The 27,183-nt window shown below is 38.1% G+C and overlaps 1 protein-coding gene and 1 non-coding gene across 2 annotated transcripts in view; both read left to right on the forward strand.

Moving 5' to 3' along the window:
• Positions 1-27,183, forward strand: part of TTC6 (tetratricopeptide repeat domain 6) — a 198,591-nt gene that overhangs the window by 145,141 nt on the left and 26,267 nt on the right. The window contains exons 20-26 of the mRNA XM_070358765.1: positions 740-816; positions 1,465-1,625; positions 10,908-11,042; positions 14,151-14,300; positions 15,129-15,269; positions 16,771-16,884; positions 20,008-20,127. Of these exons, the coding sequence (XP_070214866.1) occupies positions 740-816; positions 1,465-1,625; positions 10,908-11,042; positions 14,151-14,300; positions 15,129-15,269; positions 16,771-16,884; positions 20,008-20,127 (898 nt within the window). The remainder of the gene's footprint in view (positions 1-739; positions 817-1,464; positions 1,626-10,907; positions 11,043-14,150; positions 14,301-15,128; positions 15,270-16,770; positions 16,885-20,007; positions 20,128-27,183) is intronic.
• TRNAC-ACA (transfer RNA cysteine (anticodon ACA)) lies at positions 25,367-25,438 on the forward strand. The gene has a single exon. It is a non-coding gene; the product is annotated as a tRNA-Cys (tRNA).

Consider the following 27,183-nt stretch of genomic DNA (forward strand, 5'->3'; position numbering starts at 1 on the left):
TTGAATTTTAAGATAATTTATGTAATAAGCAGATCTTTCCCTTTGTTCTATTCTTGTTTCAAAACAACTATCTCGTGTTTAAGTTCTTTGAGGCTTCTCTAGATTACTGGTTAGATAGTTACCCCAGATCTCATGAAAGTGAGGCAATATATTTTGATTGTGTCTGCAGAGGTACCAAGTATAAACCTCGGATAATTCGGTGAAAAAAAAAACCATGATACTTTGAACTGTATTTCAGACCCAGTAGAGTTTGCTATGAAAGGATCCATTGCAAATTATGAGTTATCACTACCAAAAATGTAATTACTAACATGGAAAGTGGATTTACAGATGTGGGAAAATGGACTCTAACAGTGCTTTCTGATAAGAGCTTGCTTTGTGTTTTAACTCTTGAACCGTATTTTAACAATTTATGTAAATACTTCTCCCTTTTTATGTCCCCTTGACCTGTGTTTAGCTTTAAAATTTCTCAGCAGCAGAGTGTAACATTTTAAATACTGATTAAAAAAAGACTTGAATATTTTCCTTTCAGGTTCACATTTGCTAAATTGTATTGTTCTCACATCCCCATGCTAATTGGCTTACTTAGACTTACACAAATATTCATAAATTTCACAGTTTTTGTCATATATATGTAAGTGTGAATAAACGTAATTTAAGATCTTAAGTAATATAAAAATCTTTATTTTAGAAAAATACTGATTAACTGCTTAGATTTAAAGAATGTTATTTCTTCCAGAGGACAGTATCTTCTTAGGATGAGATGCTATGATCTTGCAAAGTTCACTATTTATCAAGTAGCAGAACTGAACAAAGGTAAATATAATCAATGTAAAATTATAACATTGCCTTAATTTTAAAATACTTCTTTAATCTTTTTATACTATTTGCTATAGCTATGTATAGCTAGCACGAAGAGTGCACTTGAAAGTCAGAGTTGGATTTTGAAACTTTAAAACATCAATTTTGCATGTATATAATCAATTTGTAAAATGCTTCATAACCTGGTGAGTTTTGTGAGAGATTATTATGTGTGTGTGTGTGTGTGTGCTCAGTCATGTTTGATTCTTTGCAACCCCATGAACCGTAGCCCATCAGGCTCTTCTGTTTATGGAATTTTCCAGGTAAGAATACTGGAATGGGTGCCATTTCCTACTCCAGGGGATCTTTCTGTCCCAGGGATCGAATCCACATCTCTTGTGTCTCCTGCATTGGCAGGTGGATTCTTTACCACCTGCAAAGCCCCGAGATTATTACAGGCTATATCAAGCTTTCACTATTATTTTTTTGTTTGTAATTGGAATGTCTTACTGTTTATTGATAATAAATAGATTTTAGTATCATATTGATTTATTAAATTCATATTGAAAAAACAGAATATTGAATTGCTTGACTGCCTAAAAACAATTATCTCGAAGTCTAGATACTTGGCAAAGTTATTGATAAACTTTCTTTTCCTTTCAGGTCTCATTGAGTTGAGTCCTATACAGCAGGCACTCATTTATTCATTTTGTGAGAACCATGACAAGGCCATTCAGGTCTTGGATGGGATCACGTTGAATAAGCCTGATGTCCCCATGTGTACTCTATTAGCAAAAGCTCAAATGAAGGCCAAGAGAAACAAGGTAAAAAATGTTTCAGTAATGTTTACTAAAACCGTTAATGGATTTTTATATTGTGCTTAGAATTACAGCTTATATATACATTTTTTAACAAAACAATCATGCCATTCATTTATTGATTCTTCTGTTAATTAACATTTAGGTTATTCCCTTTTATTTTTTTTTCCTCTTAAGAATAAGGTTGCTATAAGCATTCTTTTTCATGTCTTCTGTTAACATTGCTGGAACATAGAGGATGCAGTCCATGGGGTCACTAGGAGTCGGACACGGCTGAGTGACTTCACTTTCACTTTTCACTTCCATGCATTGGAGAAGGAAATGGCAACCCACTCCAGTGTTCTTGCCTGGAGAATCCCAGGGACGGGGGAGCCTGGTGGGAGACCTTCTATGGGGTCGCACGGAAACGACTGATGTGACTTCGCAGCAGCAGCAGAGGATATAAATGTTTGACTTTCAAAAAAATGGCACGTTGTTCCATAGGCTTCTACCAATTTATTCTTGTACCTGTGGTGTATGAGTATTATTGCTTATCTCCATCTTATGATAACTGGTATTGTCAACTTTATTTTTGTCAATTTGGTGCATAAAACTGTCTATGGTCTTAATTCACATTTTTCAGTTTGAGCGAAAGTTGAGGTGTCATTTTATAGGTTAATAGCCACTCACATTTCCTGTTCTATCCATTTCCTGTACACATTTTTGTTTGTCTTGTTCATGTTGATTTTTGGCACTGAAAAAAATAAGTTCTGTGTATGAATCCTTGGTTGGTGGCATGTGTGTCATATATTCTCTTAAAATTTGTGCCTGCTTTTTAAATTTTCTTTATGATGTCTTTTAATGAGCAGAGGATCTTAATTTTAATGTAGTTGACTATCTACTTTTTGTTTCATTATCACACCCTTAAAAAAATTCTTGTTTGGACTTTCCTGGTAATCCAGTGGCTAAGACTCTGTGCTCCCAATGCAGGGGGGCTGGGTTCGATTCCTGGTCAACTAACTAGATCCCAAATGCCACAACCTGACACAGTCAGATAAATAAATACAAAATATTAAACAAATTTCTTGTTTAAAAATTCCCTTTCTACACCAGGGTTGTAAGCGATTTCCCAGTATTTTCTTCTAAGAGTTTAAAAGTTTTGCTTTTCAAATTTAAGATCTCAGTTCAGTTCAGTTCAGTCACGCAGTTGTGTCCGACTCTTTGAGACCCCATGGACTGCAGCACATCAGGCCTCCCTGGCCAACTCCTGGAGGTTGCTCAAACTCAAGTCCAACAAATAGGTGATGCCATCCAATCATCTCATCCTCTGTTGTCCCCTTCTCCTCCTGCCTTCAAACTTTGCCAGCATCAGGCTCTTTTCTAATGAGTCAGTTCTTTGCATCAGCTGGCCAAAATATTGGAGTTTCAGCTTCAGCATCAGTCCTTCCAATGGATATTCAGGACTGATTTCCTTTAAGGATTGACTGGTTCAATCTCCTTGCAGTCCAAGGGATTCTCAAGAGTCTTCTCAAACACCTCAGTTCAAAAGCATCAATTCTTCAACATTCAGCTTTCCTTATAATCCACCTCTCACATTCATACATGACTACTGGAAAAGCCATAGCTATGACTAAAAAGACCTTGGTTGGTAAAGTAATGACTCTGCTTTTTAATATTCAGTCTAGGATAGTCATAGCTTTTCTTCCAAGGAGCAAGTGTCTTTGAATTTCGTGGCTACAGTTACCATCTGCAGTGATTTTGGAGCCCCCCAAAATAAAGTCTCTCACTGTTTCCATTATTTCCCCATCTAGTTGCTATGAAGTGATGGGACCAGATGCCATGATCTTAGTTTTCCGAATGTTGACCTTTAAGCCAACTTTTTCACTCTCCTCTTTCACTTTCATCAAGAGGCTCTTTTGTTCTTCTTCACTTTCTGCCATAAGAGTGGTGTCATCTGCATATCTGAGGTTATTGATATTTCTCCTGGCAATCTTGACTCCAGCTTTTGCTTCATCCAGACTGGGCATTTTGCATGAGGTACTCTGCATATAAGTTAAATAAACAGGTTAACAATATACAGCCTTGATGTACTCCTTTTCCTATCTGGAACCAGCCTGTTGTTCCATGTCCAGTTCTAACTGTTGCTTCCTGACCTGCATATAGGTTTCTCAAGAGACAGGTCAGGTAGTCTGGTACTCCCATCTCTTTCAGAATTTTCCACAGTTTATTGTGATCCACACAGTCAAAGGCTTTGGCATAGTCAATAAAGCAGAAATAGATGTTTTTCTGGAACTCTCTTGCTTTTCCGATGATCCAGCAGATGTTGGCAATTTGAACTCTGGTTCCTCTGCCTTTTATAAAACCAGCTTGAACATCTGGAAGTTCACGGTTCACGTATTGCTAAAGCCTGGCTTGGAGAATTTTGAGCATTATTTTACTAGCGTGTGAGATGAGTGCAATTGTGCAGTAGTTTGAGCATTCTTTGACATTGCCTTTCTTTGGGATTGGTATGAAAACTGACCTTTTCCAGTCCTGTGGCCACTGCTGAGTTTTCCAAATTTGCTGGCATATTGAGTGCAGCACTTTCACAGCATCATCTTTTAGAATTTGAAATAGCTCAACTGGAATTCCATCACCTCCACTAGCTTTGTTCGTAGTGATGCTTTCTAAGGCCCACTTGACTTCACATTCCAGGATGTCTGGCTCTAGGTCAGTGATCACACCATTGTGATATCTGGGTCGTGAAGATCTTTTTTGTACAATTCTTCTGTGTATTCTTGCCACCTCTTGTTAATGTCTTCTGCTTCTGTCAGATCCATACCATTTCTGTCCTTTATTGAGCCCATCTTTGCAGAAATGTTCCCTTGGTATCTCTAATTTTCTTGAAGATATCTCTAGTCTTTCCCATTCTATTGTTTTCCTCTGTTTCTTTGCATTGATAGCTGAGGAAGGCTTTCTTATTGCTCCTTGTTATTCTTTGGAACTCTGCATTCAAATGGGAATATCTTTCTTTTTCTCCTTTGCTTTTCGCTTCTCTTCTTTTCACAGCTATTTGTAAGGCCTCCTCAGACTTCCATTTTGCTTTATTCCATTTCTTTTTCTTGGGAACGGTTTTGCTCCCTGTCTCCTCTACAATGTCACGAACTTCTGTTCATAGTTCATCAAGCACTCTGTCTATCAGATCTAGTCCCTTATATCTATTTCTCACTTCCACTGTATAATCATAAGGGATTTGATTTAGGTCATACCTGAATAGTCTGGTGGTTTTTCCTACTTTCTTCAATTTAAGTCTGAATTTGGCAATAAGGAGTTCATGATCAGAGCCACAGTCAGCTCCCGGTCTTGTTTTTGCTGACTGTATAAAGCTTCTCCATCTTTGGCTGCAGAGAATATGATCAGTCTGATTTTGGTGTTGGCGGTGATGTCCATGTATAGAGTTTTCTCTTGTGTTGTTGGAAGAGGGTGTTTGCTATGACCAGTGCGTTCTCTTGGCAAAACTCTATTAGCCTTTGCCTTCTTCATTTTGTATTCCAAGGCCAAATTTGCCTTGACTTCCTACTTTTGCATTCCAGTCCCCTATAATGAAAAGGATATACAGCCTTGATGTACTTTTTGGGTTTAGTTCTAAAAGGTCTTGTAGGTCTTCATAGAACCGCTTAACTTCAGCTTCTTCAGCGTTACTGTTCGGCACATAGACTTGGATTACCATGATGTTGAATGGTTTGCCTTGGAAATGAACAGAAATCATTCTGTCGTTTTTGAGATTGCATCCAAGTACTGCATTTTGGACTCTTGTTGACTATGATGGCTACTCCATTTCTTCTAAGGGATTCCTGATCTGAGGTAAATTCACCCATTCAAGTCCATCTTAGTTTGCTGATTCCTAGAATGTCGACGTTCACTCTTGCTGTCTCCTGTTTGATCACTTCCCATTTACCTTGATTCATGGACCTGACATTCCAGTTTCCTATGCAATGTTGCTCTTTACAGCATCAGACCTTGCTTCTATCACCAGTCCCATCCACAACTGGGTGTTGTTTTTGCTTTGGCTCCATCCCTTCATTCTTTCTGGAGTTATGTCTCCACTCATCTCCAGTAGCCTATTGGGCACCTACCGACCTAGGGAGTTCATCTTTTGGTGTCCTCTCTCTTTGCCTTCTCATACTGTTCATGGGGTTCTCAAAGCAAGAATACTGAAGTGGTTTGCCATTCCTTTCTCCAGTGGACCACATTCTATCAGACCTCCCCACCATGACCTGTCCGTCTTGTGTGACCCAACCGGACATGGCTTAGTTTCATTGAGTTAGACAAGGCTGTGGTCCATGTGATCAGATTGGCTAGTTGTCTTTGATTGTGGTTTCAGTCTATCAGCCCTCTGGTGCCCTCTCTCAGCACCTGCCATCTTACTTGTGTTTCTCTTACTACGTTGGACATGGGGTATCTCTTCACGGCTGCTCCAGGAAAGCACAGCCGCTACTCCTTACCTTCAACATGGCGTATCTCCTCACGGCCGCAGCTCCTGGCCTTGGACGTGGGGTAGCTCCTGCACCACGCAGCTGCCACTCCTGTGCCATGCAGCCATCATCTGCATATCTGAGGTTATTGATATTTCTCCTAGCAATCTTGATTCCAGCTTGTGCTTCATCCAGACTGGGCATTTCACATGAGGTACTCTGCATATAAGTTAAATAAGTAGGGTGACAATATACAGCCTTTATGTACTCCTTTCCCAATTTGGAACCAATCTGTTGTTCAATCTCTGGTTCTAACTGTTTCTTCTTGACCTGCATACAGATTTCTCAGGAGGCAGGTAAGGTGGTCTGGTATTCCCATCTCTTGAAGAATTTTCCAGAGTTTGTTATGATATACATAGTCAAAGTCTTTGGCATAGTCAATAAAGCAGAAGTAGATGTTTTTCTGCAACTCCCTTGCTTTCTGGATGATCTAATGGATGTTGGCATTTGCTCTCTGGTTCCTCTACCTTTTCTAAATCCAGCTTGAAGTACTTGGAAGTTCATGTTTCATGTACTGTTGAAGCCTGGCTTTGAGAATTTTGAGCATTACTTTACTAGCGTGTGAGATGAGTGCAATTGTGCAGTAGTTTGAGCATTCTTTGGCATTGCCTTTCTTTGGGATTGGAATGAAAACTGACCTTTTCTAGTCCTTGTGCGCACTGCTGAGTTTTCCAAATTTGCTGGCATATTGAGTGCAGCACTTTCACAGCATCATCTTTTAGAATTTGAAATAGCTCAATTGGAATTCTATCACCTCCACTAGGCTTTGTTCGTAGTGATGCTTCCTAAGGCCCACTTGAGTTCACATTCCAGGATGTCTGGCTCTAGGTGAGTGATCACACCATCGCGATTATCTGGGTTGTGAAGATCTTTTTTGTACAGTTCTTCTGTGTATTCTTGCCACCTCTTCTTAATATCTTCTGCTTCTGTTAGGTCCATACCATTTCTGTCCTTAATTGAGTCCATATTTGCATGAAAATTTCCCTTCGTATCTAATTTTCTTGAAGAGATGTCTAGTTTCGCATTCTATTGTTTTCCTCTGTTTCTTTGCATTGATCACTGAGGAAGGCTTTCTTATCTCTCCTTGCTATTCTTTGGAACTCTGCATTCTGATGCTTATATCTTTCCTTTTCTCCTTTGCCTTCCACGTCTCTTCTCAGCTATTTGTAAGGCCTCCTCAGACAACCATTTTGCCTTTTTGCATTTCTTTTTCTTGGGGTTGATCTTGATCACTACCTCCTGTACAAAGTCATGAACCTCCGTCCCTAGTTCTTCATGCACTCTGTCTATTAGATCTCATCCCTTGAATCTATTTGTCACTTCCACTGTATAATCATAAGGGGTTTGATTTAGGTCATACCTGAATGGTCTAATGGTTTTCCCTGCTTTCTTCAATTTAAGTCTGAATTTGGCAATAAGGAGTTCATGATCTGAGCTACCATCAGCTCCTGGTCTTGTTTTTGCTGACTGTATAGAGCTTCTCCATCTTTGGCTGCAAAGAATATAATCAATCTGATTTCGGTGTTGACCATCTGGTGATGTTCATTTGTAGAGTCATCTCTTGTGTTGTTGGAAGAGGGTGTTTGCTATGACCAGTGTGTTCTCTTGACAAAACTCCACTGGCCTTTGCCGTGGTTCATTTTGTATTCCAAGGCCAAATTTCCTGTTACTCCAGGTATCTCTTGACTTTGTACTTTTGAATTCCATTCCCCTATGATGAAAAGGATATCTTTTTTGGGTGTTTGTTCTAAAAGATCTTGTTAGTCTTTATAGAACCATTCAACTTCAGCTTCTTCAGCATTACTGGTTGGGGCATAGACTTGGATTACTGTGATATTGAATGGTTTGCCTTGGAACAAACAGAGACCATTCTGTCCTTTTTGAGATTGCATCCAGGTACTGCATTTTGGACTCTTTTATTGACTATGATGGCTACTCCATTTCTTCTAAAGGAATCTTGGCCACAATAGTAGATGTAATGGTCCTCTGAGTTAAATTCGACCATTCCAGTCCATTTTAGTTCACTGATTCCTAAAATGTCGATATTCACTCTTGCCATCTCCTGTTTGACTACTTCCCATTTACCTTGATTCACGGACCTAACATTCCTATGCAGTATTGTTCTTTACAGCATTGGACTTTACTTCTTTGACCAGAGGGTGTTGTTTTTGCTTTGGCTCCATCTCTTCATGCTTTCTGGAGTTATTTCTCCACTCTTCTCCAGTAGCATATTGGGCACCTACTGAGCTGGGGAGTTCATCTTTCAGTGTCATATATTTTTGCCTTTTCATACTGTTCATGGGGTTCTCAAGGCAAGAATACTGAAGTGGTTTGCCATTCCCTTGTCTAGTTTAAGATCTCTCTCTACCTTAAATAGATATTTTTGAATGTGAGATATTGATAAAATTTCAGTTTTCCTCATATGGTTACTCAGATGTTCCAGTATCATTTACTGAAGTGTTCTCCTCAATCAAAGATTTAAGTAGTACATCTGTCCTGTTGTAGCTTTTCATGTATGTGCGGGACTGATTTTGGGCTTTCTATTCTGTTCCTTTGGTCAATATTTCTACCCCTGGCTTAATAATACAATGTCTTAATTACTGTTGCTTTATTGTAATTTTTGACATCTGGTAGAGCAAGTCATCACACCATATTTTTTCAGAAAATCCCTGGTTATTTTTTAGCCTTTACTCTAACATACACATTTAAAATTCAGCTTGTCAAGAGTCATTAAAAACCCTAGTGGGAACCTGCTGTATAGCACAGGGTGCTCAGCTCAGTGCTCTAAGGTGACCCAGATGGGTGGGATGGGGTGCGAGGGAGAGAGATCCAAGACGGAAGGATATTTGTATGCATATAGCTGATTCACTTCTTTGTACAGCAGAAACTAACACTATTGTAAATATCCATGCTCAGTCGTTCAGTTGTGTCTGACTCTTTGTGATCACATGAACTGTAACCCTCCAGGCTCCTGTCTGTGGGATTTTCCAGGCAAGAGTACTGTAGTGGGTTGCCACTATGCCTCAATAAAAACAACAGCAACAGGAAATCCTGCTGGAATTTTGACTGAATTGCATTGACTCTCTAGGTTATTTTAGGAATAATTGACACCTTTATGATATTGAATTCCTTCTTGGGAATAACCCTAAATTTCCTTTAACCTCTCTGCCTCCCTGACATTGTTCTGCTAGAAATCTTAGGTGACTTTTGTTTGCGCTTTATACCAAATCAATAGTCATGTTCTCTTGGTTCTGCTTTCTAAATATGTCTCTCAAATCCACTTCCTTTCTCTATTTCTCTGGTCATTAGTCCTAATTCAGAACATATTTTTAGTTTGCTTGACTTAGTATAATAGTCTTATAACTCTTCAAAGTTTTTACCCCCAGAGCATTGTGTTTAGAATGTAAATATGCCTTCCCTGCAAACCTTGCGAGGATGACTACTACTTTCTATAGTAGTGAAGGAAAGAGAGGTGGGACATCAGCTGAAGGAGAAAGCAGGAGGAAGTGAAGATATGTTCATTTTAAAGTAAATGTGATGGAAGACTGTAGGGAGTCAAGGAGACAATGGAGGGGCAGAGATTCAAAAGTGGAAGGAACTGGCAGGCTTCTATGGGGATGGAGTTGGGGTCAAAGGCACAGCTTAAGGAGTTAGCTCTGAGAAGAAGAAACCATCCAAAGGCAGGAGAGAAAGAGATGGAAATGAAGAAGATAGAGGGACTTTGAAAATTAAAAAGGAGGGAAACTGAGAAGTTGATTGGTGTTTTTTCTGTAGCAAGGTCTTGTGTTTAATGTTGAAAGTCTCTCAGTCATGTCCGACTCTTTACGACCCCATGAACTATACAGTCCATGGAATTCTCCAGGCCAGAATACTGGTGGATAGCTGTTACCTTCTCCAGGGGATCTTCCCAACCCAGGGATCATACCCAGGTCTTCCCTCTTTGCAGGCAGATTCTTTACCAGCTGAGCCACTGAATGTTGAGATGGACTGTAAATATGTGGCAGAAACCAAGGGTGGGTACAAAGGACACTGCATATACAAGTTAAACCTCATTGTTTCTGTAGCAATTTCATGTCATTAAGTGGGCTAAAGAGTCATAAGCATCTGCGTTTCTATATGGATTAATACACAGAGTCACTAATTATGAAAAGCTGTCTTTATCTGGGAAATTGAATTTTTGTCATTAATGAATTTCAACTCTTTTGGCGGAATAGTTTAAATGGGTAATTTTTGATGTTAGTTTATTCTCTCGTGTCAATGGAACCTCCTTGAGAGCACAGCAGAACAAAATAAAGGGTGATTAAAAGTGCCTCAGAGATTGTCAGTAGAGAACTTTTACTACATAACAGCTGGCCAACATTCCCTTCAGGAGACTTACTAGGCAACTGGTCATAAACTGGTCTATAAATTGAAGTCTGATTGAAGAGTATGAGAAAATACCCTTTAGAATTTAGAAATTAATCTTGTATGGCTCTATTTCATAGATTAAATGCACATAAATTTTCACAAAAAAGAAAAGAATTTAGAAATTACAGTTCCAAAAGTCTATTTGTGTAAGCCTACTTACATACCTGCTTAGAGGCCAGGCACGTGGGTAGGTCAGACTCCCCACCTGGGTCCTCGCTCGCCGTGCACTGACAAGATCCATGACTTTACCAGATCTGTGTGTCCTCATGTCAAATGAGAGTAAGGCTGTGTACTCAGGATTCCCTTTACTAGGTAGGCTGCCACGTTAAATAAATATTACAGAGAAACATTACCTTCCCTCACTCTCTCTTTTTTAAAATCATTGCAGGAAGCCATGAGAATGTTTAAAAAGGCATTGGATCTCATTTCTTCTTCTGATAAAGGACTGAATCCCTTAGCAGCTTCAGCAGACTGTCTGTATCACTTGGGTCTTTGTTACATGGAGGAAGGCAGCTTACAACTGGTATTTTGTGTATTTAAGCACATAAGTTTTTCACGGTTTTAGAAATTGTTTCCTTACATTCAGTTCCATTTCCAAAGGCCACCTAAGCAGTGAGGGACTAGACCAGAGCTTCTGGTAAAGCTTGGCTTACTATAGTCCGTCTGCACACTGTAAAACCTACTATGTTGTCTTATTTATTCAACACATTTTATTAATGCTTGTTTGTCGATAATATTCCAAAGGCTAATGCGTGTTTCCCACCAAAGCAATAAATCTAATTGTAAGAAATTATTATAGCAAAATAATTTCATCACTTAGTATAAATTTACTTACCACATTGTCAGTACGTTGAGTGTATCAATGTCATGCAGGATAAATGGAAAACAATGAGGACACTGATTTCTCTTATTGACAACTGAACAATTAAAATCAGAGCAAACTGGCTGTTAAGATGGCTAGGTTCATTGAAAACCAGTTTATTCAATTATTAAGTATTTATCTATTAGGTTGGTGCAAAAGTAATTGCAGTTTTGGACCTTGAACTTTAAATCATTATTAGCTAGGCTCAAACAAATCCTCATTTTTTTAATTTAATTTTATTTTTAATTGGAGGATAATTACTCTACAACATTGTGAGTTTCTGCCATACATCAACATGAATCGGCCATAGGTATATATATGTCCCCTCACTCTTAAACCTCCCTCTCACCTCCTTCCCCATCCTACCCCTCTAGGTTGTCACAGAGCACCAGCTTCTGTGACTGGTGCTTCTTCTTCCTTATCAAACACATCTTTATTAATCAAAATAGGAGCTATTATAATCAACGTATTTTTGCCGACAAGAAATGTTTATTCCTGTAGTGTAAAAATCTGTGCTTCAGGATTCGAAGAACTCTTGGAAAGCATTTTCTGCATCCTGCTGGTTGTGGAACCGTTTTCCCTGCAAAAAGTTGTCAAGATGCTTGAAGAAGTGGTAGTCGGTTGGCAAGAGGTCAAGTGAATATGGTGGATGAGGCAAAACTTCGTGGCGCAACTCATTCAACTTTTGAAGCATGGGTTGTGTGACATGCAGTCAGGCATTGTTATGGAGAAAAACTGGGCCCTTTCTGTTGACCGATGCCAGCTGTAGGTGATGCAGTTTTCAGTGCATCTTATTGATTTGCTGAGCATATATCTCAGATGTAATGGTTTCACTGGGATTCAAACAGCTGTAGTGGATCAGACCAGCAGCAGAACAGCAAACAGTGAGCATGACCTTTTTTTGGTGCAAGTTTGGCTTTGGGAAGTGCTTTGGACCTTCTTCTTTGTCCACCCACTGAGCAAGTCATTGCCAGTTGTATAAAATCCACTTTTTGTCCCAATCTGATTGAGAAATGGTTCGTTGTTGTGTAGAATAAAAGGAAGATGACACTTCAGAACAACATTTTTGATTTCGAGTCAGCTCACGAGACACCCACTTATCAAACTTTTTCACCTTTCCAGTTTGCTTCAAATGAAGAATAACTGTAGAATGGTTGACGTTGAGTTCTTTGGCAACTTCTCATGTAGTTGTAAGAGGATCAGCTTTGATGATGGTTTTCAATTTTTGTTGTCAACTTCCAGTGGCCAGCCACTGCACCCCTCATCTTGAAGTCTCTTGTCCTTTGCAAAACTTTTTGAACTACCACTGTGCTGTACATTCATTAGCAGTTCTTGGGCCAAAAGTGTTGTTGATGTTGTGAGTTGTCTCTGCTGCTTAATGACCTATTTTGAACTCCAATAAGAAAATCGCTCAAATTTGCTTTTTGTCTAACATCATTTCTATAATCTAAAATAAACATAAAATAAACAGCAATGAGTCATTAGCAAAAAACATAAAGTGAGAAATGTGTATTAAAATAACATAATGTAACCACATTTATTTAAGAATGTATTCCAATATCAAATGGCAAATTTCAACAGTGAAAAAACCAAAATTATGTTTGCACCAACCTAATAATATTTGACTATTTTATACAAGTCTCCATTTCAAAATTTTCACTGATATGATAAATATGTAAATAACATATCATTAGCTCTTTTTGAATATTTCACAGCTACACAGACACACACACAGACACACCCACACACCATTCCAGTCCTTATATTCATAGGGGTGGATGGTGTCCACCTGTATCTTTATAACTTTAAAAGAGAATTGCACTTGATTAGTTTTCCATTAAGAAATTACAATACATATGAGATTAATTACAAATATTTTTCCTGTTCTTAGTCCTTTGGACAAGCAGGGGAAACTTTTGCTTCACAATGTTAGAAAAAACTTTGGAGTTCTTTTGTTTTGAAATTTTGTAACTATGTATCTGCTGGTCCTCATGGAAAATAATAAATACTAATTGTGATTTCTTTGAAGACACACAATAAGACACATAATGATTAAAGTCCTATTAGGGTCCCTCAGAGAAGGCAATGGCACCCCACTCCAGTACTCTTGCCTGGAAAATCCCATGGACGGAGGAGCCTGGTAGGCTGCAGTCCATGGGGTCCCTAAGAGTCAGACACGACTGAGTGACTTCACTTTCACTTTTCACTTTCATGCATTGGAGAAGGAAATGGCAACCCGCCGCAGTGTTCTTCCCTGGAGAATCCCAGGGATGGCGGAGCCTGGTGGACTGCCGTCTATGGGGTCGCACAGAGTCGGATACGACTGAAGCGACTTAGCAGCAGCAGCAGGGTCTTCCCTGGTGGCCCAGTGGCTAAAACTCAGTGCTCCCAATGCAGAGGGCCCAGGTTTGATCCCTGGTCAAGGATCTAGATCCCACATGCTACAACTAAAGAGCCTGCATTACCACAGCTAAGACCCGGTGCAGCCAAATAAATACATAAATAAATTTAAAAAAATTACACCTCCAAAAGTATTGTAACAACATGAATTATGTAGACTTTAGTCTGTGAATAAAGGAACCTGTAAATTATAATAAACCTGGGTCATTCATATTTTTTGGCTCCACAAGGTTCACTGGGAAAAACATCTTTAAAATGACCAAAAAATAAAAACTTTTCAAGAATAGTTATATACTGTAATGTATTAACTTTTTAACTAATGTATTCTACTCACTGAATGATTTGCTTTTTACCAATATGCTCTTCTAGGCTTTTGATTCTTTTACAAAAGCTGTGAAAGCAAATCCTGATTTTGCAGAAAGCTTTTATCACCGTGGGCTTTGTAAAGTCAAACTCCATAAGAGTGGCTCGATCCTGGATTTCAATCGTGCGATTACCCTTGATCCAAAACATTACCAGGTATTTAAATGGGTGATTGCTCTGGTTTGGAGAGTGTGTTAAATTTGCTAATACTATTAAATCTTTAAGTGTTGTTATTAGTTAGTAACAGTTACTTTTATCTACTTTACAGCTGTTTTAATAATCTATATATTATCTGTATTTTCCATTGAACTGAAAATATGATTTCCAACAGGGATATTATATAGGTAAACGTGCTTTGTGAATTTTAATGTATATAAATTTGTTAATATTTTAATGTACCTATTAATCATTATGATTTTATATACTATATTATGTAAATAAATTTATTTACTTCTTCCTTTGCTGTTACATTGTATCCTGCCTTTTAAGAGACTATAGAGACAATATAAAATCCAATAGATGAAACTCCATTGGATCTTGATTTTAAAAGTGTATGAAATTTGAATATGGATGAAATATCAGATGATTTTAGGGAAATACTATGAATTTTTTTAGATATACAGTGGTAACGTCATTGTGTAGGAGTATGTCTTCTTCAAAGGAGATGTATACTGAAAGACTTGGGGTGAATTTTTAAAATATCTACAACTTATTTTCAAATTGTTCAGAAAAAATTAGATAACAACAAAATCACAAAATGTTAATAATTATTGAATCCAGGTGGTAGGTATATGGGTGTTCACTGTACTATTTGAATATTCTGTGAGTTTGAAATTTTCTTAATAAAAGAGAGTGACCAAAAGTTTGATTTATATCATCTTTGGATGGCATAAATTTGTTCCAACTACCATATATATTTTGGCAGAACTGAAGCTTTTACTGAAATAATCTGTTTCCGCTTTCTTCCTCTCTTTCTCTGAAAAGGCATATTTAAGTCGAGTAGCCTACTATGGTTTGAAAGGCAGATACTCCAAAGCGATCTTGAGTTGTAATGAGGCCATCAAAATTTACCCTCAGAGTGTGCGTGCCTATGTCTACAGAGGAGTTCTGAAATACTACAGCAGGGTAAGGAATTTCCTACCTTAAGCTCTGGTATTTTAGGGTGTGTGGCTGCTCGGATGCCAAGGAGGGACTCACTTCCCCTTTCTCTCTGTGAAAGGAGAATTGCCATGGAATCAGGCAGAACTACATAGAAGGTGTTGCACTTTGACAGAACATCAAAAGGGATTTCAGTTAATGATTTTTCATAAAATAGTGATATTTATTTTTGACATTTATATTTTAAATGGCATTAATTATATATTTTTATTAAGGAAATAGTATTCATTATAGAGAATTTGGAAAATACAATGAGGAATAAAGAAGGTTAAAATCACCTGATTTCCTACCATCAGATGGTAATTCCTGAGAGCATTTTGGTGTATTTCATGTAGTCTTTTTTTTCCTAATAAAATATATACTTCTAAAAACTGGGACTGTGCTACTTAAATAATCTGTGTTGTGCCTTGCTTCTTATATTTAATCATTGAAGATGATACCAGTTTTAATGACTGCATACTATTCCATCATAGTATATTTTAACCACTTTATTGTTGGGCATTTGGATTGTTTGAATTTTTTTTTTATTTTACTATTTTAAATAATACACATAGAAGAAAATCAAAGGTTATGGTTCCTAAATGGCTATTACTGAATTAAAAAGTGTGAGCAATACTATTGATGTCTAATGGTTCTTGGCATATTTTTTTCTCCCTATTTTTCTTTTCTGACATTTCTTTGTAGATATTTCATACGAAATATGAAATATTATTTTGCAAATAATACCTTAAAACAAAGGTAAGACCTTGCATTACCTGTATATTCTGTGAAAATTACTGTCTCTAAAAATGGATGTCTAAGTTATCAGGGAAGCATCAAAAAGAAACAAAAGAGAACGTGGGTAGAAAACATGACAATTACGTGATATGACAGTACTAGTGACAGAAGCCAGCCGGCTCTGGTGAATGCTTGTTGGGTGAATTAGCTTGCTTCTCTTTTATCCATAAGAAATTAATTTTTTTGCTTGCTGTATAGCAACAGGGGTCTTCCCAGGTGGCGTTCGTGGTAAAGAATCTGCCTGTCAATGCAGGAGACGCAGGTTTGATCCCTTGGTAGGGAAGATCCCTTGGAATAGGAAATTGCAACCCACTCCAGTATTCTTGCCTAAAAAATTTCATGGACAGAGAAGTCTGGCAGGCTATAGTCCATAGAGTTGCAGAGTTGGACACAAGAGAGCAACCAAGCACACCGATACATATAGCAACAGTGGAAAAAAGAGAATCGTTAATAGTTGTTTGTATATTGAATTTTATTTGCAAATGAGAAAAACTATAATAACAGTTCCTACCAAGGGACCTTCTTAATTAATTCTGTAAAAGATTAGCTTGATTGTCTTAATTTCACGGATGATACACAGAATGATTAAATGAGTAGTCCCAAAACTCTGATAGAATCAAGAATTTATTTTACAACTAAATTTAAGTCCATTATGATGAACTCTTCTCACTTAATTATGTTTTCTTTGTAGAATTATAAACTAGCAATTACAGATTTAACTACAGCTATCAACATGGATAAAAACAGTTATATAGCATTTTATAACAGAGCATTATGTTACACCAAGATAAATGAACTTCAAATGGTAAGATTTGTAAATATATTTAAAGCGTATTTTCTTATTATTTCTGTTACAATTTTGGAAAAATAATTCCTGTGGAAATACACACAAAACTTGAGATGCCAAAGAACCATTTTAAAGAATATTTAATTTTTTGCTAGTGCTTAGCAAATTTTCGTATACAATCTCTGCAACGTCAAATGAAAATTAATTTTATAATGCTTATAAAAGCATTTAAGGGCTGTGTAAACTAACACGTGTTACATGTTTCTCGTTTGAGAAAAATGTTTCCACTGATAAATTGTGTGTAGAATTTTTAAGTAGTGATCACTAGCAATATTGTTTGCTTCACAATCTCAACATTAACTAGAATAGCCTGGGGAGGTATTTTGTTACAGTGCTCAGACCACAGATGCAGCAGGCAGTTTTGAGTGATGGTTTCCAGCTCAGAGACCATTTTGAAGCCTAACTGATGGTTGAAGCAAACCTTTTTTCTCTATGTATCCTGTTCCAGATTCTACCTGTGCAAGCCCTTTTTTATATTTTTGAATCTTACTCCATTCTCCAGTCTCCCCTTGTCAATTTTGTCCTTTTCCAATCAAGATTCCTCACGGGGGAGCAGATCAGTAGTTTCTTGGTGTTCTGCCCAATTTCTTGCTTCTGTTTCTGCTATCCTCCTATCTCCTCTTCCTTGTTTCTGTCACTTCATTGTTGATGATGGCTTCTTTTAAAAGACTGCATTGTGTTCCCGGGTGTTGTGTGCGGATACACTCCCTCAATTTCCTTAAAACCTGGAAAGTTAAATCTGTTTAAGACATTTAGAAATTTAGTGATTTATTTCCTATGGAAGAAAAAAGTTGAGAAATATTGTTTCTGTCTAAACGGATATAAAATTGCCGATAACTGGATTTTCAGGTTTCCTCCAGAAATGTTGACAAATGAATAACTAATTTTAACACAGGCTCTTGTTACCATTCTAGGAGCCAATTAAAGGATCATTTATTAGAGTAACCTGCACAGCAGGTATTTTTGACAGCTTCCTCCCCACCCCTATCCCTGCCTTTTCTGGGTAACCCTGAACTTGCAAACAATGGTCGGGGTCTGGGCAGGGAAGTACTATTTTTGTTATGTCTGATTGGTATCAGAGCTGGTGCTCTATGAATAAGGAAAATGAAAATCTATGTAAATGGGAATCTAACTAGAATAAGAACATATTGGCTATTTTCGGCCTGGTACCCAATGCTTTTCATCCAATGGGCTCATTTTACAGATGAAGAAATGGAAACAGGGAGAGGTTAGAAACACATCCAAGTCACACAGGGAATAGGGACCTGTATTGGCGTCCACAGGTTTGTTTGCTTCTGGTTAACAGTCTTTAGGTGGCTTTGTGAAACCATCTGACCTCTAGCACGTGGACCGGATGTCATTTTATTGTGTCACCTCCTCCCTTTTGTCTCCCTCCACCTGTTTCTCAGCGTTCCTGCCATAACAGGACCAAGCAAACACAAGTAATTTTGTGCAAAAAATGCACTCCCAAGATACAGTTTCATAAAAACTAAGAAAAGGTGAAGTCTGGTTCCTACCCCCTTATGTTAATAAAAGTACTAACCGTTATCACCCATTTTGGGCTTATTGTGTGATAGGCACTGGGCTAATGCTTTACCAACATTCAATCAAATATTTTAAGGACTTCCCTGGCAGTCCAGTGGTTAAGACTTCACCTTCCAATGTAGGGGGTGGAGATTTGACCCCTAGTTGGGGAGCTAAGATCCCACGTATCTTGGGGCCAAAAAACTGAAACATAAAACAGAAGCAGTATTGTAATAAATTCACTAAATGGTCCATATCAAAAATCTAAAAAACCAGTATTTTAAAGTGGACTTCTATAACAATATGTTATTAATATTCCATTTTTGTGGATAGGAAAACTGAGGCTTAATGTTAAGTAACTTTCCCAAGACTGAAAGTTTAGTAACAATAGTAGAAACAAAGCACAAAGCCTGCTCATTGTGACCTTCATGAAATCTAATTTCCAAGGTTTGTTTCCTCTTGTGTTATATATTCAGCTACTTAGTAGATTTCTAAGGCATCATGATATATACACAGGTTTTAATTATGTGATTCCATGATAGGAAAATTGCAAACATTCTAGTTTTGTTTTACAAGTGTTATAAATTATTTTTATAGCCTGTCAGTGTTTATTTATAGTTATTCTACAATATACATATAGGATGTTTAACTGTACAATTCTTTTAGATGTCGAGTTCCCCATCACAAAACACTAGAGGAGAACCACTAACTAAGCAAATAGTAAAATACTATTTATTTGCATTTTCATTTAGCACATGCTATGGGCATATATGATTTGGCCCTTTTCTGATGAAACCATATGGCTCTTTTGGGCAAAGTGTTCAGAAGAAAAATGTTCAGAGTTAAGAGATTCAGCTCCAACTGATATTTGGGATACTCCTAGTACCTGGTACAGAGGAAAAACCTATTTATTAAATGAAAAAAAAAAAAAAGATAAGAAATGGAAAAAGGTCCTCTGAGATGATTCTCAGCTTAGATTATCTTTAAAAGAGAGAATATTGCAGTAATTTTCCAACAAGTGCTTATTTGTTAGTTTTATTAAGATCTGTTTTCATTGCTTTATGATTTATTCACTCAACAAAAATTTATCAAATGCCTAGTAAGTGCAGGCATGGTGCTAGTTACTGGCTTTACAATGGGGAACAAAATGAATAATCTCTGCCTCAGTAAAACTTAGGTTTCAGTGACGAAAACAATAAAACACTATAAAGCAGTTAAACTTCAAAAGGTTAACAAGTGCTCTGCTTTAATGTCAATAGTCATTTTGTGAAACTGTTGAGTTGGGGAAGGATATTGCGTGCCCCCTTCAATCCCTGCACAATAAAAATGCTTAGGATAGCATGTGAGTACAAGCACAGTGAACCCCATTTGTTAGAAAGTAGCAGCATCCATAGTATTTAATTAAGTGGACCTATTAAACCTAACAAATGATTATTTTCGGCCTTAAATTTTAAGTCACATTAAAGAACTAATTATGAGGTTCTAGTTTGTCTGTGGTCAATGTAGTAATGCTCTAAAGAGTTGACTTTACCTTGTAAGTGATTATTTCATTTTTAGGCATTAACAGATTATGGAATTGTGCTTCTTCTTAATGCTGGAGAAACTGTGACTTTGAACACCTTCATTAATCGTGGACTCATCTATGCAGAATTAGAACAGTTCAATTTCGCATTAGAGGTAAACCTTCCTGTTTACATGTAAAAATGAACCCACTTGATTTTGTATATTCACTTCTGAAAACCTGTGAAAAAGTTTTTTTGATAATAAATGGCATTATTAATGAACAATAATTCAACTTTAGTGAGAATTGTGATGAAGTACTTTGAATGATAGAATCTTTGCAAAAGTGTTTTTTTACTTTTTAAATACAAATGAATAGATAATATGTAAAAAAAAAATCTAAATTGATGAAATATCAAGACTATCATCTCTCCTAAGGGAGTGTCTTAGCTGTAGACAAAAATTAAAATGATTTAAGTGTCATTTACTTTGCTGCTCAGTGCTCTTCCTCGTTCATAGTTTTCCTCATTCCACATTGAAAATATGTCAAAATAAATCTGTTTGCTTCACATGGGCAGAGAATAGCAGCCCAGAATAAGTTACTGGGAATAGGCTTTTAAGTTAGTGGGAACAGGCACTCAGAATTGCAATAGAAGACAGCATCTGCAATACACAGATAAGAAACAGGTGGATTTCTTTATAGAATAATGAAACAAAGTTCACTGTTCTCGTTTTTATCTATATTGTCTATATAGAGTTAAATTAGGAATTAAGAGATATAGGCAAAAATCAAATAGTAATTTGAAGTTTGCCATTAAATAATGGTAGTTTTTCTTCTGTGTTTCTCAGGAACCACAACAGACAATTATGTAAGGGAGTGTTTCCTGTTTTTTCACCTCCAAATATAACTTGTATTATTTTTCAACTTCTGGAGCCATCTTTTGAGATTCTGTGCCACAGGATTACTTACTATTAAAGAAGTGACTGAGATACTGTATTCTAGGCAGCTTACATAATCGTGTTCCTGCTCAGTTACAATTTGTGTCTGACTCTTTCTGACCGCATGCACTTCAGCCTACCAGGCTTTTCTGTCTGTGAGATTTCTCAAGCAAGAATACTGGAGGGGGTTGCCATTTCCTTCCCAGGGAATCTTCCAGACCCAGAAACTGAACTTGGCATGTGGTAGGTGGATTCCTGCTTGGCAGGTGGATTCTTTACCACTGAGCCACCAGGGAAGCCAATTTATACTATGGTGAAATGTTATTTCAAGAGTTGAACTCCCTTAGGTTTTGGTTTTGAGATGTGCCCTTTGGAATTCCCTCAGATAGGGAAAGCTAAAGAATGTCTTTGGAATAGGCAAAAAAGCTATGAGACTCTGGGCAATAGTGTTGGGTGGAGAAAGTGAGGAAAATGAGGTTTGGAAGCAAAAGACTTCAGCTGTTGGAGAATTAAATACAGGGCCCATGTTACTACCCACCTAAGTATTCCTTTAGTACTTAACAGCAACATTAACTTGAATTATTGTACAGTTATACCTGCCATGTTCTCAACAATACTGCATGATTTACAATTGTAGCTTATGGATGAGGAAGCTGATATTCTAAAGAGGTTATTGAAAAAGTGAGAGAGTTCCAGAAAAACATCTATTTCTGCTTTATTGACTATGCCAAAGCCTTTTACTGTGTGGATCACAATAAACTGTGGAAAATTCTGAAAGAGATAGGAATACCAGACCACCTGACCTTTCTGAGAAACCTGGATGCAGGTCAGGAAGCAACAGTTAGAACTGGACATGGAACAACAGACTGGTTCCAAATAGGAAAAGGAGTACATCAAGGCTGTATATCGTCACCCTGCTTATTTAACTTATATGCAGAGTACATCATGAGAAACACTGGGCTGGAGGAAGCACAAGCTAAAATCAAGACTGCCGGGAGAAATATCGATCACCTCATATATGCAGATGACACCACCCTTATGGCAGAAAGTGAAGAAGAACTAAAGAGCCTCTTGATGAAAGTGAAAGAGGAGAGTCAAAAAGTTGGCTTAAATCCCAATATTCAGAAAATTAAGATCATGGCATCCGGTCCCATCACTTCATGGCAAGTAGATGGGGAAACAGTGGAAATAGTGGCTGACTTTATTTTTCTGGGCTCCAAAATCACTGCAGATGGTGACTGCATCCATGAAATTAAAAGACATTTACTTCTTGGAAGGAAAGTTATGACCACCCTAGATAGCATATTAAAAAGCAGAGACATTTCTTTGTCAACAAAGGTCCGTCTAGTCAAGGCTCTGGTTTTTCCAGTAGTCAACGTGTGGATGTGAGAGTTGGACTATAAAGAAAGCTGAGTGCCAAAGAATTGATGCTTTTGAACTGTGGTGTTGGAGAAGACTCTTGAGAGTCGCTTGGACTGCACGGAGATCCAACCAGTCCATCCTAAAGAAAATCAGTCCTGGGTGTTCATTAGAAGGACTGATGTTGAAGCTGAAACTCTAATACTTTGGCCACCTGATGTGAAGAGCTGACTCATTTGAAAAGACCTTGATGCTGGGAAAGATTGAAGGCAGGAGGAGAAGGGGATGACAGAGGATGAGATGGCTGGATGGCATCACTGACTCAATGGACATGGGTTTGGGTGAACTCCAGGAGTTGGTGATGGACAGGGAGGCCTGGCATGCTGCAGTTCATGGGGTTGCAAAGAGTCGGACACAACTGAGTGACTGAACTGAACTGAACTGAGTCAACCAGGAAGTACTGGGACAAGATTTGAACTTAGGTCTCTCCTGATTCCAAATCCTGTATTCCTTCAGACAAGGCATGGTACTAACATTGACATTGAAGATATGGAGACAAATAAGACAGATTTCCAGTCCTTGAGGAGCTCGCGGTCTGGTGGGAATCATTCTTGACCTCTCTCTTTTCTCATACCCCGTGTCTAAATCATGAACCAGTGTGGTCAGCTCTACCATCAAAACACATCTTGAATTCAGTCATTTCTCATTTTTTTACCCCTGTTCTCCTCCTCCTTCCAGCCTCTACCTTCTCCTGCCTGGGTTCCTGCAGTAGCTTTCCATCTGGACTCGCTGCTTCTGCTCTTGTCCCTCTATGTGCTGTTCACACAGCAGCCAGAGATGCCTCTGAAAAACATAAAGCAGAGCAAGCTACTCCTCGGCTCAGAGCCCTCCAGGGACTTCCCATCACACTTAGGCCAAAATCTGAACTCTTGACTGTAGCCAACCAAGACCCCAGTGACCTGATTGCTGCTCACTGATCTGACTTCATTGTCAGTGTTCTTCTTTTCTCCACTCAGGTTACTCCTCTGTGGCCTTTTGCTATGCCTTGGAAATTCCAGGCTCCCTTCCTGCCTCAGGGTCCTCACACAAGCTATTCCCTAGGTGGAAAACACTCCTCCTATTGATCTGTATATGGTTCATGACCTCCTTTTGTTCCAGGTTTCTTCTCAAATGTGACCTCCGCAGTCAAAAAGAGTAGATTAATTAAAATGGAATATTAAAAAATTAAAATAATCCCAGATAAGTCTGGAAAGAGAACACAAAGGATCAGAAACAGAGGAGACCAGCAGAAAACAGACAATAAATGGTAGACCTAAATCCAACCTCATCAGCAGTTACATTACATGGAAATTCTCCAAATACCCCAATTGAAATAGTGAGGATGTTAGAGTAGAATTTTTTAAAAGTCCCAACAATATTTTGGCTGCAAGAAACAGACTTTAGATATAAGATATAGAAGGGTAAAAGTAAAAAGACTGAGGAAAAAAAACATGCCCTGCAAACACTACAGGCTTGCCTTGGAGATATTGTAGATTTGGTTCCAGCAATAAAGCGAACATAGCGATAAAGTGACTCCCATTAATTGTTTTGCTTCATATAAAAGTGCATATAAAAGTTATGTTTGTACAATGCTGTAATCTATTAAGTGTGCAATAGCATTATGTCTTAAAAATGGACCTATCTTAGTTAAAAAGTACTTTATTGATTAAAAAAATGTTAACCATCATCTGAGCCTTCAGTTAGTTGCAATCTTTTTGCAGTAGTAACATCAAGGATCATTGAGGATCACAAACTACCATAACAACTACAATAATAATGAAAATGTTTTAAATATTATGAGAATTACCAGAATATGATACAGAGACACGAACTGAACAAATGCTGTTGAAGAAATGGTGCCGATAGACTTGCTTGAGGCAAGATCGCACAATTTGTACAAAGTGCAGTATCTGCGAAGCTCAATAAAACAAGATATGCCTGCAATTAAAGGCAAAAAAAGTTTTTACCCTGTGTAAATTTAAAAAATTAATTTGAAATATTAAAAAAAGACGATTGCTGAGGCAGACCAATGAAGAAACACATGACTGAATAATAAGAGGGCTAAATGCAGAACCTAGAGAGAGCAGAGTCAGAAAACCTACACAGGGAAACATTCTTAGTGGGGATGATTGATTAACAGAGAGATCAAGTAGGACGAGAGCTGAAAATGTATTAATTGATAGTTGTGTGCCCTTCATTAGAACACGGGAAATAGAGTGTGGCATTTGAACTGGAATTGTTAGGCTAAATTAATGGGAAAGTTTGTAATGAAATCTCAGTTACAGTTGTAAGTTTGACTTCATTTCAGCAAAAAAGAAAAAGAAAGTCCTCTTGGGGGAAATACCTGGTAGAATATTTCATTAGATTATATTTGTCTAGACAATAAATTTCTTATTTTCTTCCAAATAATTCCATGTAGCATCAAAATACGGTTCAGAAGTCTAAGTGGGGAGTTCATATTCTCAGATGGGTCTGGACTGATACCCTTCTCCTATAGTAGCATCCCAGAGGGCTCCGTTTGACACTACTGCTCCCTCTTCCACCCCTGTTAGCAGAGAACTTATTCTACCCCCATTAAACAGCCAGCTTTGTGGAAGGAGAAGGGAGAGGGGAAGACAATGCAGGAACGGAGGGAGGAGGGAGACTAGCCTCATGGCTGAGTTCTCTCTAGTGAAGTGGAAACCAGAAGTCTGACGCTTAGCTTTTAAGACTGTAGAGTGCTCTTACCTAGCCTTCTGGAAGTGGGAAGGGAGTCTGGAAACTAAAGTTACCTTTAGTCACTCCACAGGAGGTTAGGGTCCTCCCCACAGTCTAGTTTGGTCAAGTGAGTTCATAACCAAAACTGCCCAAAAGATTCTTGCTGAAGCAGTTCTCTGGGAAAAAGCAGTGTCATTTTTATTTTTTATTCCTTTGTTTATTCCATTTTTATTCCTTCACAGGTGTTGAACTCTTATTTTTTGAGTTCCCAAATTATGGGATATAATTCCATAATCCCACATTATGGCAAACATTGAAATCAATCTGTATCTCACATTATTTATGTATATATGTACACATACCTATGGACATACCTAGGACTTCCCTGGTGGCTCAGATGGTAAAGCATCTGCCTACAATGCAGGAGACCCGGGTTCAATCCCTGGGTTGGGAAGATCCCCTGGAGAAGGAAATGGCAACCCACTCTAGTACTCTTGCCTGGGACATCCCATGGATGGAGGATCCTGGTAGGCTACAGTCCATGGGGTTGCAAAGAGTTGGACACGACTGAACAACTTCACTCTCACTTTCACACATGCCTATACATATAAGTCTCATTGCAGTTGACATGGTCTTTTGATATATAGACATTTATTTAAACATTTTATTTGTTTCAGTTTAGTGGTATTCTCGGGAAGGAAACGTTTTCTTGAAAACTTTCTAAGCCCGTCAACGTGGGCAGATTCAGAAGAAAATGAGATGGCTGCGCATTTCTGTCAAGCAATTTGACGCTGAGTGGCAGAAATTCTATGAAGGGGTAAACGTCCAGGGAATATTTTGCATCTCACTAGCTTGGAGTTGATGTCCTCTATTGCATAGGAACCTGGAATGTTAGGTCCATGAATCAAGGCAAATTGGAAGTGGTCAAACAGGAGATGGCAAGAGTGAACGTCGACGTTCTAGGAATAAGCGAACTAAAATGGACTGGAATGGGTGAATTTACCTCAGATCACCATTATATCTACTACAGCGGGCAGGAATCCCTTAGAAGAAATGGAGTAGCCATCATGGTCAACAAAAGAGTCTGAAATGCAGTACTTGGATGTAATCTCAAAAACGACAGAATGATTTCTGTTTGTTTCCAAGGCAAACCATTCAATATCACAGTAATCCAAGTCTATGCCCCAACCAGTAATGCTGAAGAAGCTGAAGTTGAACAGTTCTATGAAGATCTACAAGACCTTTTAGAACTAACACCCAAAAAAGATGTCCTTTTCATTATAGGGGACTGGAATGCAAAAGTAGGAAGTCAAGAAACACCTGGAGTAACAAGCAAATCTGGCCTTGGAGTACGGAATGAAGCAGGGCAAAGGTTAATAGAGTTTTGCCAAGAGAATGCACTGGTCATAGCAAACACCCTCTTCCAACAACACAAGAGAAGACTCTACACATGGACATCACCAGATGGCCAACACCAAAATCAGACTGATTATATTCTTTGCAGCCAAAGATGGAGAAGCTCTATACAGTCAGCAAAAACAAGACCAGGAGCTGACTGTGGCTCAGATCATGAACTCCTAATTGCCAAATTCAGACTTAAATTGAAGAAAGCAGGGAAAACCACTAGACCATTCAGGTATGACCTAAATCAAATCCCTTATGATTATACAGTGGAAGAGAGAAATAGATTTAAGGGACTAGATCTGATAGATAGAGTGCCTGATGAACTATGGAATGAGGTTCGTGACATTGTACAGGAGACAGGGATCAAGACCATCTCCATGGAAAAGAAATGCAAAAAAGCCGAATGGCAGTCTGAGGAGGCCTTACAAATAGCTGTGAAAAGAAGAGAAGCGAAAAGCAAAGGAGAAAAGGAAGGATATAAATATCTGAATGCAGAGTTCCAAAAAATAGCAAGGAGAGATAAGGAAGCCTTCCTCAGCAATCAATGCAAAGAAATAGAGGAAAACAACAGAATGGGAAAGAGTAGAGATCTCTTCAAGAAAATGAGAGATACCAAGGGAACATTTCATGCAAAGATGGGCTCGATAAAGGACAGAAATTGTATGGACTGACAGAAGCAGAAGATATTAAGAAGAGGTGGCAAGAATACACAGAAGAACTGTACAAAAAAGATCTTCATGCCCCAGATAATCACGATGGTGTGATCACTCACCTAGAGCCAGACATCCTGGAATG

Source organism: Bos mutus, chromosome 21 (assembly GCF_027580195.1).
Source record: "Bos mutus isolate GX-2022 chromosome 21, NWIPB_WYAK_1.1, whole genome shotgun sequence".
Taxonomy (NCBI): Eukaryota; Metazoa; Chordata; class Mammalia; order Artiodactyla; family Bovidae; genus Bos; species Bos mutus.